General features: G+C 50.3%; 1 protein-coding gene across 1 annotated transcript; it reads left to right on the forward strand.

Annotated features, from left to right (window-relative positions):
- Positions 1-1,806: 1,806 nt before the first annotated feature.
- LOC133548107 (uncharacterized) lies at positions 1,807-5,032 on the forward strand (the record flags this gene model as incomplete). The annotated part of the gene is made up of 6 exons (XM_061893494.1): positions 1,807-2,011; positions 2,099-2,703; positions 2,785-2,832; positions 3,521-3,729; positions 4,735-4,806; positions 4,970-5,032. Coding segments are annotated over exons 2-6 (902 nt in total), but the record flags the coding sequence as incomplete, so codon positions are not given.
- Positions 5,033-15,238: the final 10,206 nt, after the last annotated feature.

Genomic DNA, 15,238 nt, shown 5'->3' on the forward strand with positions numbered 1-15,238 from the left:
TCCCATTCCGCCATAAAAATATTTGCGTATGCTGGGGCAAATTTCTTCCCCATGGCTGTCCCTTTAATTTGGAGGAAGAACTTCCCATTAAATTCGAAGTCGTTCCTCCTTAAATTAATGTCGAGCAGCTGTAGGAGTTCTTTCTCCGGCCTGCTGGCGTCTCGGTATTTGCCAAATATATTTTTTACGGCTTGGATGCCCTGTTCAATGTCTATGTTTGTGTATAAACTGTCTATGTCTATTGTGAATAGAATGGCCTCTTGGGGAATGGTCAGATTTTTAATTTTTTCTATGAAATCATATGTGTCTTTCAGATAACTATTATGTTGGATAGAAAGTGGAGTTAGATAAAAATCGATAAATTCTGCCGTCCTGTAGGTCTCGCTCCCGCAGTCGGAGACAATGGGCCTGCCCGGGGGTATTACATGGGGCTGGCTCCATTTGTGGGGCTCCTTGTGGATTTTGGGGAGTAAATAAAACCTACGAGGACGGGGATCCGATTCCCCCAGGAGGTAAGTAAATTGTTTATGATTAATGAATCTTTTGTTTAATAAATTTTTAATTATTTTTTTCACCATAGGGACTGTGTCAAGGTAAATGGGTGCGGCCAACGGGGAGTAGTAGGTGGTGTCGCTCAGTTGTCTGGTGCCCTCCCAGACATACTGAGACCTGTCAAAGATGACCACAGCGCTTCCCTTGTCTGCCGGTTTGATAACAATGTTGTTGTTATTTTTCAGACTCTGAAGGGCCTCAGTTTCGTCACGCGTGAGGTTGGGAGTGATCGCGGGGGCGCAACCCGATAGGAGCGATGGATGCTCGTCCGCTAGGACCAGTGTGTGGACTTCTGGAGGTAGCAGACCGGGTGAGGGCTCCCACTCGGACCGCGAGGTGAAAGGTCGCGGACCGAGGGACCCCTGCTTTTCATAGAACACCGCGAGTTTTACACCTCTGTGGTATTCTTGTAGGTCAAATTTCATTTGGTGGTGCCACTCGGGACTGAGGTTGATGGACGGGACGAAAGTGAGGCCTTTATCGAGGAGGGAGCGCTGCGAGGAGGTAAGTATGAAATGTTTTGACAAGTTTACAATGTTTTTGTTTGTGTTTGTGGTGGTGTTGTTTGTGTTTGTGTTTGTGTTTCCCCCCCGACCGGTCGGGCTTTTGGGGACGCCAAGTTTAACTGGTGAAGCCAGTGCTTCAGCATGTTCTTGGCAGTCTCCTCAGTCCAGTGCAGGTTATCCCTTCCTGTCGCAAATTCATCACTGGTGAGTGCCGGGATGAAGTGATAGTTTTTATGTATATAAGTGTTAATTTTTTGGAGGTTGTTTTTATGTTCCTCGGGCAGAGCTTCCGAGAAGTTAATGAGTGGGATAAAGATTTCGGCGTTGGGGAACACCGTTTTGGCCACCTTGAGGGCCCTTTGGATTTGTTTAAAGGTGGTGGCCTTCGGGTTTTGTTCTTTGTTATTGAGGCCGAACGATAACACCACCATTTCCACTTCGACACTAATCTTTGTTTTTTCTAGGATGGCCTCTGCGTGGCGGAAGTTGGCCCCTGGATAGCTGTCCATCTGAAGGTCCTGGAGACGGACAGGTGGAAGACGACTAATATTGGAGTCACCAATCACCAGGACCTTCTTATCAACAGACAGGTGCCAATCAACCAACTTGCGCGTTGTACTGATGTGTCTAGTGGGGCCCCTGCGCGGACTGATAGGTGTGGCTAATTGTGTCGTGTGTGTGTCCTCTGTCGCCGCTCTAGGCCCCTTCCGGATTCCCGAAAAAAATTTGGGACCAGCTTGGACCCGCTTCGGGAACCGGCGTGCGTGGAGGAGGAGTGTCCCCGAGGGGCACGTCCGGAAGAGGCGCGTCCGGGAGGGGCGCGTCCAGGAGGGAGGAAGTCGGCGTAGGTGGTCCCGGTTGGTCAGCACCAAGTTGGGACCAACTTGGAGGCGTGTCAAGGGGCAGCTGGGACCACCCTGGGTGGACTACCGGGGGTGACGCCGGCTGCTCAGGTAAGTGGTGGGAAGTGTCTGGCTGGCCAGGTGTCCCCAGTGCATTGTCCGCTACATGGACTAGAACTGGTATGTTTTGTTCTACAGGTAGCGGTGGCGCCTCGGGAAGCGCAGGGGGGACCCCGACCTCGGTCTCGACACGCCCAGGCGGCCCGGGTGGCGGGACCAGGGGAGCCTGAACAATGGAGCAGTCAGGAGGACTACTACATGGCTCCAGGGGGCGTGTCGCTCTCTGGGGCCTGGATGGTGCTGCAGCCAGAGAGGAAGGTGACAACACCGGGAAGGGGACCGGGGTAACCTGTCCCCGAGGACCCGGAACCTGTTCCACAACAGGGGACCAATCTCCGCCCATAGGGTCGGTCATTGTGGAGACCGTGGCGCGCGCAGGAGCGTGCTGGGCTGGAACCGGCAGGGGCCGCGAGGGTTGCACCGGGGGGTGCACTGCGTCCACCACCATTCGGGTGCTGGACGGGTCCAAGCGGACTGGTGACCCCGTCTGCTGCGATCGCGCGGGACTCCCCCCCTCGTCCACGGCACGAGCGTCGACACAGATCGAGATGACCAGACCCTCGGCCAGCCGAAGTGTCTCGGCGGTCAGTCTGCGTCCCAGGTGTGTCTTGGCCCACGCCGAGGCCACCTGGAATGGGTCCTGCCAGTTCTGTCCAATAAAGACACTCAATTTACTAATTTCAGTTTGCAGTGCTTTATTGTAATGATCTCTAAGTATTTTAACTGTTGTTTGTGCCCAATTGTGTGCGTTGTTTTTAATTAAGGATTCTGTGTCCGGGTTGGTGACCGCTGGCCTGATTCCGGTCGTTAAGGTGAGTTCCATATTGGTGATGGTTTGTGGTTGGATGTCTTTATTAACATTATTTTGATGGTGCACAATTTTAATAATGTTATAAATGATTTTAGCTTTGAGGCTAAAATCGACATCCTGGTTGTCAGGGGGAATTTCCCTGGGGGGGCGGTTTGTATTACCATTCCTGGTAATATTGGGGCGTTGACCCCGTCCAAAACCAGGTTTGTCAGTCCTGTAAGTCCTCCTGGGATTGGGAGGCTCATGGTAGGCAGGTCTGAAATTTACCCTGTTATTTTGGGGCCGATTGTGTGCAGGGTGTTGAAAATATTGAGGTTTGAAGCCTCTGGAAAAATTGTTTTTATTGTTTTTATTTTTTTGGTGTGAAGTGCGAGAATTTTCCCACCATGGGGCACCGTAACGCTTGCCACGCGCGCCGTTGTTATTCCTGTCGCGCGAGACGTTGCCCTGGCGACGTGTGTCACGTGAGGGGTAGTCCCGGCGACGTGTGTTGTTAGTGGAGTAATCACGGCGGCGTGTGTAGCGTGTTGGATAATCACGGCGTCGTGCGTCGCGCGTAGGATAGTCCCGGCGACGTGCGTCGCGTGTGGGGTAGTCCTGACGGCGTACGTCACGTCTCTCACGTGATCGGTTGCCGTAGCGACGCGTGTCGCTGCGGAGGCGCACCCGCTCGTCCTCCTCCTCTGCAGGACAGCCACGCAGCACCTCCGCGTAGCTCCTACGAGGCGGTTGTTGACAACAGTCCGCAAAATGAAGATGTTCATCATCATAGCGGCCGTATTGTGGTTGAGGACGAGGGGGCGGGGTCATCTCACGCCGCGATCGCTGTTTACGTCCGCGAGGACGGACGAGGACCCATTCCTCGTCATGCCACGCCGCCATTTTATGACAACCGTCAGTATTATTTAATATAAAATAAGTGTTATGTGTAAAAATAGGGTGGAAATGCAGGTAAGTAGGTAGAAAGAAAAAATAAATTAATAGGAAAGAAATAAAATAGAAAGACTCCGGCGCGCTTCAGTGACGTCACGTCAGCGCAAACCGGATGTCCTTCGAAAAAAACCACAGAAGAAGAAGACCAGCTTCTTCGAAGGAAAAATAATATAAAGAAAATAAACAACTAAGGGCGGTTCTATGAAGAACGATGGAATACTCCAAGGTAAGGAGTTTAATAAATTAAATTAAATAATTAAAGAGTATAAACTGAACGTAAATTAGCGAATCGTCGACGGACTTTTCGCCTCGTGGGAAGAGTTCCGCACGGCAAAAAAGAGAGAAAGGAGGAAAGGTAGAGAAAGTAGTGAAAAAGGTGAAAAGCTAATAAATTGCAAGTCTCTAATAATGCAACGTTTCGGCACGAATGTGCCTTCTTCAGGCTGAGACTTGTCTGAATGTAAAATAGGAAATAAAAGCGTCGGCTAGTGTGCAATGAGAGAGATGTTGCTCGTTCGATGGTTGGCTGTAGACTGAGGCTGATTGGCTGCTGAGAGTAAGGTGGAGTCGTAGCTGGCGAAAAATAAACAGAAAAGTTTTAAGCGATGCAAACTGCTCAGCTAAAATCATCCATGCAGCAATAATTGGCACCCAGTGACAGCATTGACCATGTATATGGTTTATTTTCTTATTATAATTAATAGTGAATAAAGAAATAGAATAAAATAAAATTAAATAGGCAAAAATAGGAAATAATAAGATAAAAATAAAGAAAATTCACTATTAATTTGCACAATAAAACTGAGCCGAGAAAAACAGTAATTGTGACTCCAAATGGAGTTCAAACAAGTCCAAAAGATTTTTTTGGAGAAATTTTATAGGTTTTTTAGTATTTTTTTGTATTTTTGTTAGGTTTTTTGATTTTTTTGAAGATTTTAAGTATTTTTGTATTTTTTTGGTATTTTTTCAGGTCGTTGGAGTACAGGGACATCCGGAGCACTCCCTGCGCCGGACATGTCCGTGTAGCTAGGTCCCTGACCCTGTAACCAAGGTAAGTATTTTAGTATTGTTTCTGTGTCTTTTTGCAGTCGTTGGAGTAAAGGACAACGTCCGTTACCCAAGGTGAGAGACATGACAATGAAGGTGAGTATTTTTGATGTTGTTATCATATGTTCTTTCTTTGATTTTGTTATTGTTTTTTACAGGTACTCGTGGGAAGACCAGGACCTCCGGGGCATCCCTTCCGCCAGAGACGTCCGGATTCCCAGGTGAGTAGTGAGGTAAGTGTTATTATCAGCAATGTTGTATATATTGGTGCGGATGAGAGGTGGAACCAGGAGGGTCCCCAATGGGCGGAGCGCGAGCCGTGTGTGGACCAGAGGCACAGGCGGGTTAGGGTTGGGGTTGGGGTTGGGGTTAGGGTTAGAGTTAGGAGTTAGGGTTAGGTATAAAGAGAAGGAGAGATGGGTAGGTGTTAGGTGTAAAGAAAAGAGAGATGGGTAGGTTTTAGGAGTGAAAAAGGAGAGTGGTTAGGGTTAGGGTAAGGGGTGGGGGAAGGGCGATAAAAGAGTGTAAAAAAGAATATAAGAGGGGTGTGCACGGTCCGTCTATGGCCCAGCGGGCTCGCACTCACGCCTCATTGAGGCCCCCCGGATGTCTAGTACCCAATTTGGTTAGGGTTAGGGTTAGGGTTAGGGTTAGGGTTAGGGTTAGGGTTAGGGTTAGGGTTAGGGTTAGGGTTAGGGTTAGGGTTAGGGTTAGGGTTAGGGTTAGGGTTAGGGTTAGGGTTAGGGTTAGGGTTAGGATTATGGTTAGGGTTAGGATTGGGGGAAGGGGAATGCACAGTCCGTCTGCAGCCCGCCCGGGCGACGCCCACACCAACCCCGGAACCCCCCGAAGACCCCGAAAGGTGCGCATGCTGCGTCAGACACCAACAGCCAAATTAGTAGCGGACATGACTGGTCCTGCCATCCAGCGACGCGTTTCGGTCTCTTGACCTCTTCAGGCTGGCTTTGCACTGATTGCAGGATGTAAACATCTTTTTAACTGCGAGTCTGTGCCTACTGGGACACTTCTAATTCCCTAGTAGGTGGGGCACTTCTAATCCCCTAGACTAACGGCAACTCTATTTTTCTCTACAGCAGGATGTGCTCCATTCACCTGCTGGAGAGTACTGAGCCGTTTTGAGCAGGAGGAGAATTTATAGGAGGTCTGCAGTGGGCGGGGCTCACGCTCAACACTGCAGTGTCGATGTTTGACTCTCCAAATTAGATCCTAACATTGTGATGGGTCTACTCGACGTTCATCACAACGTGGACTCGCCAAATTAGATCCTAACATTGTGATGGGTCTACTCGACGTTCATCACAACGTGGACAACCACACAGGTAAGTATTGTAGTGTGTTTTGAAAGCATTAAAATGTTTGCTTTGATGTTTCTCCGACTCCTGTTTATTGTTGTGTCCAAAACAAGTTTGTGTGTTAAACTTGTGGCCCCCCAACAACACACACACCACAACAAAGTCCCCAGAAGGCCCACGAATGATGGGACGCCACCCAGACGGACTGGAGGCACAGGCTTGGTTAGGATTATGGTTAGGGTTAGGATTGGGGGAAGGGGAATGCACAGTCCGTCTGCAGCCCGCCCGGGCGACGCCCACACCAACCCCGGAACCCCCCGAAGACCCCGAAAGGTGCGCATGCTGCGTCAGACACCAACAGCCAAATTAGTAGCGGACATGACTGGTCCTGCCATCCAGCGACGCGTTTCGGTCTCTTGACCTCTTCAGGCTGGCTTTGCACTGATTGCAGGATGTAAACATCTTTTTAACTGCGAGTCTGTGCCTACTGGGACACTTCTAATTCCCTAGTAGGTGGGGCACTTCTAATCCCCTAGACTAACGGCAACTCTATTTTTCTCTACAGCAGGATGTGCTCCATTCACCTGCTGGAGAGTACTGAGCCGTTTTGAGCAGGAGGAGAATTTATAGGAGGTCTGCAGTGGGCGGGGCTCACGCTCAACACTGCAGTGTCGATGTTTGACTCTCCAAATTAGATCCTAACATTGTGATGGGTCTACTCGACGTTCATCACAACGTGGACTCGCCAAATTAGATCCTAACATTGTGATGGGTCTACTCGACGTTCATCACAACGTGGACAACCACACAGGTAAGTATTGTAGTGTGTTTTGAAAGCATTAAAATGTTTGCTTTGATGTTTCTCCGACTCCTGTTTATTGTTGTGTCCAAAACAAGTTTGTGTGTTAAACTTGTGGCCCCCCAACAACACACACACCACAACAAAGTCCCCAGAAGGCCCACGAATGATGGGACGCCACCCAGACGGACTGGAGGCACAGGCTTGGTTAGGATTATGGTTAGGGTTAGGATTGGGGGAAGGGGAATGCACAGTCCGTCTGCAGCCCGCCCGGGCGACGCCCACACCAACCCCGGAACCCCCCGAAGACCCCGAAAGGTGCGCATGCTGCGTCAGACACCAACAGCCAAATTAGTAGCGGACATGACTGGTCCTGCCATCCAGCGACGCGTTTCGGTCTCTTGACCTCTTCAGGCTGGCTTTGCACTGATTGCAGGATGTAAACATCTTTTTAACTGCGAGTCTGTGCCTACTGGGACACTTCTAATTCCCTAGTAGGTGGGGCACTTCTAATCCCCTAGACTAACGGCAACTCTATTTTTCTCTACAGCAGGATGTGCTCCATTCACCTGCTGGAGAGTACTGAGCCGTTTTGAGCAGGAGGAGAATTTATAGGAGGTCTGCAGTGGGCGGGGCTCACGCTCAACACTGCAGTGTCGATGTTTGACTCTCCAAATTAGATCCTAACATTGTGATGGGTCTACTCGACGTTCATCACAACGTGGACTCGCCAAATTAGATCCTAACATTGTGATGGGTCTACTCGACGTTCATCACAACGTGGACAACCACACAGGTAAGTATTGTAGTGTGTTTTGAAAGCATTAAAATGTTTGCTTTGATGTTTCTCCGACTCCTGTTTATTGTTGTGTCCAAAACAAGTTTGTGTGTTAAACTTGTGGCCCCCCAACAACACACACACCACAACAAAGTCCCCAGAAGGCCCACGAATGATGGGACGCCACCCAGACGGACTGGAGGCACAGGCTTGGTTAGGATTATGGTTAGGGTTAGGATTGGGGGAAGGGGAATGCACAGTCCGTCTGCAGCCCGCCCGGGCGACGCCCACACCAACCCCGGAACCCCCCGAAGACCCCGAAAGGTGCGCATGCTGCGTCAGACACCAACAGCCAAATTAGTAGCGGACATGACTGGTCCTGCCATCCAGCGACGCGTTTCGGTCTCTTGACCTCTTCAGGCTGGCTTTGCACTGATTGCAGGATGTAAACATCTTTTTAACTGCGAGTCTGTGCCTACTGGGACACTTCTAATTCCCTAGTAGGTGGGGCACTTCTAATCCCCTAGACTAACGGCAACTCTATTTTTCTCTACAGCAGGATGTGCTCCATTCACCTGCTGGAGAGTACTGAGCCGTTTTGAGCAGGAGGAGAATTTATAGGAGGTCTGCAGTGGGCGGGGCTCACGCTCAACACTGCAGTGTCGATGTTTGACTCTCCAAATTAGATCCTAACATTGTGATGGGTCTACTCGACGTTCATCACAACGTGGACTCGCCAAATTAGATCCTAACATTGTGATGGGTCTACTCGACGTTCATCACAACGTGGACAACCACACAGGTAAGTATTGTAGTGTGTTTTGAAAGCATTAAAATGTTTGCTTTGATGTTTCTCCGACTCCTGTTTATTGTTGTGTCCAAAACAAGTTTGTGTGTTAAACTTGTGGCCCCCCAACAACACACACACCACAACAAAGTCCCCAGAAGGCCCACGAATGATGGGACGCCACCCAGACGGACTGGAGGCACAGGCTTGGTTAGGATTATGGTTAGGGTTAGGATTGGGGGAAGGGGAATGCACAGTCCGTCTGCAGCCCGCCCGGGCGACGCCCACACCAACCCCGGAACCCCCCGAAGACCCCGAAAGGTGCGCATGCTGCGTCAGACACCAACAGCCAAATTAGTAGCGGACATGACTGGTCCTGCCATCCAGCGACGCGTTTCGGTCTCTTGACCTCTTCAGGCTGGCTTTGCACTGATTGCAGGATGTAAACATCTTTTTAACTGCGAGTCTGTGCCTACTGGGACACTTCTAATTCCCTAGTAGGTGGGGCACTTCTAATCCCCTAGACTAACGGCAACTCTATTTTTCTCTACAGCAGGATGTGCTCCATTCACCTGCTGGAGAGTACTGAGCCGTTTTGAGCAGGAGGAGAATTTATAGGAGGTCTGCAGTGGGCGGGGCTCACGCTCAACACTGCAGTGTCGATGTTTGACTCTCCAAATTAGATCCTAACATTGTGATGGGTCTACTCGACGTTCATCACAACGTGGACTCGCCAAATTAGATCCTAACATTGTGATGGGTCTACTCGACGTTCATCACAACGTGGACAACCACACAGGTAAGTATTGTAGTGTGTTTTGAAAGCATTAAAATGTTTGCTTTGATGTTTCTCCGACTCCTGTTTATTGTTGTGTCCAAAACAAGTTTGTGTGTTAAACTTGTGGCCCCCCAACAACACACACACCACAACAAAGTCCCCAGAAGGCCCACGAATGATGGGACGCCACCCAGACGGACTGGAGGCACAGGCTTGGTTAGGATTATGGTTAGGGTTAGGATTGGGGGAAGGGGAATGCACAGTCCGTCTGCAGCCCGCCCGGGCGACGCCCACACCAACCCCGGAACCCCCCGAAGACCCCGAAAGGTGCGCATGCTGCGTCAGACACCAACAGCCAAATTAGTAGCGGACATGACTGGTCCTGCCATCCAGCGACGCGTTTCGGTCTCTTGACCTCTTCAGGCTGGCTTTGCACTGATTGCAGGATGTAAACATCTTTTTAACTGCGAGTCTGTGCCTACTGGGACACTTCTAATTCCCTAGTAGGTGGGGCACTTCTAATCCCCTAGACTAACGGCAACTCTATTTTTCTCTACAGCAGGATGTGCTCCATTCACCTGCTGGAGAGTACTGAGCCGTTTTGAGCAGGAGGAGAATTTATAGGAGGTCTGCAGTGGGCGGGGCTCACGCTCAACACTGCAGTGTCGATGTTTGACTCTCCAAATTAGATCCTAACATTGTGATGGGTCTACTCGACGTTCATCACAACGTGGACTCGCCAAATTAGATCCTAACATTGTGATGGGTCTACTCGACGTTCATCACAACGTGGACAACCACACAGGTAAGTATTGTAGTGTGTTTTGAAAGCATTAAAATGTTTGCTTTGATGTTTCTCCGACTCCTGTTTATTGTTGTGTCCAAAACAAGTTTGTGTGTTAAACTTGTGGCCCCCCAACAACACACACACCACAACAAAGTCCCCAGAAGGCCCACGAATGATGGGACGCCACCCAGACGGACTGGAGGCACAGGCTTGGTTAGGATTATGGTTAGGGTTAGGATTGGGGGAAGGGGAATGCACAGTCCGTCTGCAGCCCGCCCGGGCGACGCCCACACCAACCCCGGAACCCCCCGAAGACCCCGAAAGGTGCGCATGCTGCGTCAGACACCAACAGCCAAATTAGTAGCGGACATGACTGGTCCTGCCATCCAGCGACGCGTTTCGGTCTCTTGACCTCTTCAGGCTGGCTTTGCACTGATTGCAGGATGTAAACATCTTTTTAACTGCGAGTCTGTGCCTACTGGGACACTTCTAATTCCCTAGTAGGTGGGGCACTTCTAATCCCCTAGACTAACGGCAACTCTATTTTTCTCTACAGCAGGATGTGCTCCATTCACCTGCTGGAGAGTACTGAGCCGTTTTGAGCAGGAGGAGAATTTATAGGAGGTCTGCAGTGGGCGGGGCTCACGCTCAACACTGCAGTGTCGATGTTTGACTCTCCAAATTAGATCCTAACATTGTGATGGGTCTACTCGACGTTCATCACAACGTGGACTCGCCAAATTAGATCCTAACATTGTGATGGGTCTACTCGACGTTCATCACAACGTGGACAACCACACAGGTAAGTATTGTAGTGTGTTTTGAAAGCATTAAAATGTTTGCTTTGATGTTTCTCCGACTCCTGTTTATTGTTGTGTCCAAAACAAGTTTGTGTGTTAAACTTGTGGCCCCCCAACAACACACACACCACAACAAAGTCCCCAGAAGGCCCACGAATGATGGGACGCCACCCAGACGGACTGGAGGCACAGGCTTGGTTAGGATTATGGTTAGGGTTAGGATTGGGGGAAGGGGAATGCACAGTCCGTCTGCAGCCCGCCCGGGCGACGCCCACACCAACCCCGGAACCCCCCGAAGACCCCGAAAGGTGCGCATGCTGCGTCAGACACCAACAGCCAAATTAGTAGCGGACATGACTGGTCCTGCCATCCAGCGACGCGTTTCGGTCTCTTGACCTCTTCAGGCTGGCTTTGCACTGATTGCAGGATGTAAACATCTTTTTAACTGCGAGTCTGTGCCTACTGGGACACTTCTAATTCCCTAGTAGGTGGGGCACTTCTAATCCCCTAGACTAACGGCAACTCTATTTTTCTCTACAGCAGGATGTGCTCCATTCACCTGCTGGAGAGTACTGAGCCGTTTTGAGCAGGAGGAGAATTTATAGGAGGTCTGCAGTGGGCGGGGCTCACGCTCAACACTGCAGTGTCGATGTTTGACTCTCCAAATTAGATCCTAACATTGTGATGGGTCTACTCGACGTTCATCACAACGTGGACTCGCCAAATTAGATCCTAACATTGTGATGGGTCTACTCGACGTTCATCACAACGTGGACAACCACACAGGTAAGTATTGTAGTGTGTTTTGAAAGCATTAAAATGTTTGCTTTGATGTTTCTCCGACTCCTGTTTATTGTTGTGTCCAAAACAAGTTTGTGTGTTAAACTTGTGGCCCCCCAACAACACACACACCACAACAAAGTCCCCAGAAGGCCCACGAATGATGGGACGCCACCCAGACGGACTGGAGGCACAGGCTTGGTTAGGATTATGGTTAGGGTTAGGATTGGGGGAAGGGGAATGCACAGTCCGTCTGCAGCCCGCCCGGGCGACGCCCACACCAACCCCGGAACCCCCCGAAGACCCCGAAAGGTGCGCATGCTGCGTCAGACACCAACAGCCAAATTAGTAGCGGACATGACTGGTCCTGCCATCCAGCGACGCGTTTCGGTCTCTTGACCTCTTCAGGCTGGCTTTGCACTGATTGCAGGATGTAAACATCTTTTTAACTGCGAGTCTGTGCCTACTGGGACACTTCTAATTCCCTAGTAGGTGGGGCACTTCTAATCCCCTAGACTAACGGCAACTCTATTTTTCTCTACAGCAGGATGTGCTCCATTCACCTGCTGGAGAGTACTGAGCCGTTTTGAGCAGGAGGAGAATTTATAGGAGGTCTGCAGTGGGCGGGGCTCACGCTCAACACTGCAGTGTCGATGTTTGACTCTCCAAATTAGATCCTAACATTGTGATGGGTCTACTCGACGTTCATCACAACGTGGACTCGCCAAATTAGATCCTAACATTGTGATGGGTCTACTCGACGTTCATCACAACGTGGACAACCACACAGGTAAGTATTGTAGTGTGTTTTGAAAGCATTAAAATGTTTGCTTTGATGTTTCTCCGACTCCTGTTTATTGTTGTGTCCAAAACAAGTTTGTGTGTTAAACTTGTGGCCCCCCAACAACACACACACCACAACAAAGTCCCCAGAAGGCCCACGAATGATGGGACGCCACCCAGACGGACTGGAGGCACAGGCTTGGTTAGGATTATGGTTAGGGTTAGGATTGGGGGAAGGGGAATGCACAGTCCGTCTGCAGCCCGCCCGGGCGACGCCCACACCAACCCCGGAACCCCCCGAAGACCCCGAAAGGTGCGCATGCTGCGTCAGACACCAACAGCCAAATTAGTAGCGGACATGACTGGTCCTGCCATCCAGCGACGCGTTTCGGTCTCTTGACCTCTTCAGGCTGGCTTTGCACTGATTGCAGGATGTAAACATCTTTTTAACTGCGAGTCTGTGCCTACTGGGACACTTCTAATTCCCTAGTAGGTGGGGCACTTCTAATCCCCTAGACTAACGGCAACTCTATTTTTCTCTACAGCAGGATGTGCTCCATTCACCTGCTGGAGAGTACTGAGCCGTTTTGAGCAGGAGGAGAATTTATAGGAGGTCTGCAGTGGGCGGGGCTCACGCTCAACACTGCAGTGTCGATGTTTGACTCTCCAAATTAGATCCTAACATTGTGATGGGTCTACTCGACGTTCATCACAACGTGGACTCGCCAAATTAGATCCTAACATTGTGATGGGTCTACTCGACGTTCATCACAACGTGGACAACCACACAGGTAAGTATTGTAGTGTGTTTTGAAAGCATTAAAATGTTTGCTTTGATGTTTCTCCGACTCCTGTTTATTGTTGTGTCCAAAACAAGTTTGTGTGTTAAACTTGTGGCCCCCCAACAACACACACACCACAACAAAGTCCCCAGAAGGCCCACGAATGATGGGACGCCACCCAGACGGACTGGAGGCACAGGCTTGGTTAGGATTATGGTTAGGGTTAGGATTGGGGGAAGGGGAATGCACAGTCCGTCTGCAGCCCGCCCGGGCGACGCCCACACCAACCCCGGAACCCCCCGAAGACCCCGAAAGGTGCGCATGCTGCGTCAGACACCAACAGCCAAATTAGTAGCGGACATGACTGGTCCTGCCATCCAGCGACGCGTTTCGGTCTCTTGACCTCTTCAGGCTGGCTTTGCACTGATTGCAGGATGTAAACATCTTTTTAACTGCGAGTCTGTGCCTACTGGGACACTTCTAATTCCCTAGTAGGTGGGGCACTTCTAATCCCCTAGACTAACGGCAACTCTATTTTTCTCTACAGCAGGATGTGCTCCATTCACCTGCTGGAGAGTACTGAGCCGTTTTGAGCAGGAGGAGAATTTATAGGAGGTCTGCAGTGGGCGGGGCTCACGCTCAACACTGCAGTGTCGATGTTTGACTCTCCAAATTAGATCCTAACATTGTGATGGGTCTACTCGACGTTCATCACAACGTGGACTCGCCAAATTAGATCCTAACATTGTGATGGGTCTACTCGACGTTCATCACAACGTGGACAACCACACAGGTAAGTATTGTAGTGTGTTTTGAAAGCATTAAAATGTTTGCTTTGATGTTTCTCCGACTCCTGTTTATTGTTGTGTCCAAAACAAGTTTGTGTGTTAAACTTGTGGCCCCCCAACAACACACACACCACAACAAAGTCCCCAGAAGGCCCACGAATGATGGGACGCCACCCAGACGGACTGGAGGCACAGGCTTGGTTAGGATTATGGTTAGGGTTAGGATTGGGGGAAGGGGAATGCACAGTCCGTCTGCAGCCCGCCCGGGCGACGCCCACACCAACCCCGGAACCCCCCGAAGACCCCGAAAGGTGCGCATGCTGCGTCAGACACCAACAGCCAAATTAGTAGCGGACATGACTGGTCCTGCCATCCAGCGACGCGTTTCGGTCTCTTGACCTCTTCAGGCTGGCTTTGCACTGATTGCAGGATGTAAACATCTTTTTAACTGCGAGTCTGTGCCTACTGGGACACTTCTAATTCCCTAGTAGGTGGGGCACTTCTAATCCCCTAGACTAACGGCAACTCTATTTTTCTCTACAGCAGGATGTGCTCCATTCACCTGCTGGAGAGTACTGAGCCGTTTTGAGCAGGAGGAGAACAGCAGGTGAATGGAGCACATCCCTGCTGTAGAGAAACTAGCAGTTGCAGTTAGTCTAGGGGATCTAGAAGTGCCCCACCTACTAGGGACATTAGAAGTGTCCACAGTAGGCACACGACTCGCCAAATTAGATCCTAACATTGTGATGGGTCTACTCGACGTTCATCACAACGTGGACAACCACACAGGTAAGTATTGTAGTGTGTTTTGAAAGCATTAAAATGTTTGCTTTGATGTTTCTCCGACTCCTGTTTATTGTTGTGTCCAAAACAAGTTTGTGTGTTAAACTTGTGGCCCCCCAACAACACACACACCACAACAAAGTCCCCAGAAGGCCCACGAATGATGGGACGCCACCCAGACGGACTGGAGGCACAGGCTTGGTTAGGATTATGGTTAGGGTTAGGATTGGGGGAAGGGGAATGCACAGTCCGTCTGCAGCCCGCCCGGGCGACGCCCACACCAACCCCGGAACCCCCCGAAGACCCCGAAAGGTGCGCATGCTGCGTCAGACACCAACAGCCAAATTAGTAGCGGACATGACTGGTCCTGCCATCCAGCGACGCGTTTCGGTCTCTTGACCTCTTCAGGCTGGCTTTGCACTGATTGCAGGATGTAAACATCTTTTTAACTGCGAGTCTGTGCCTACTG

The sequence above is a fragment of the Nerophis ophidion genome, unplaced genomic scaffold (assembly GCF_033978795.1).
Source record: "Nerophis ophidion isolate RoL-2023_Sa unplaced genomic scaffold, RoL_Noph_v1.0 HiC_scaffold_406, whole genome shotgun sequence".
NCBI lineage: Eukaryota > Metazoa > Chordata > Actinopteri > Syngnathiformes > Syngnathidae > Nerophis > Nerophis ophidion.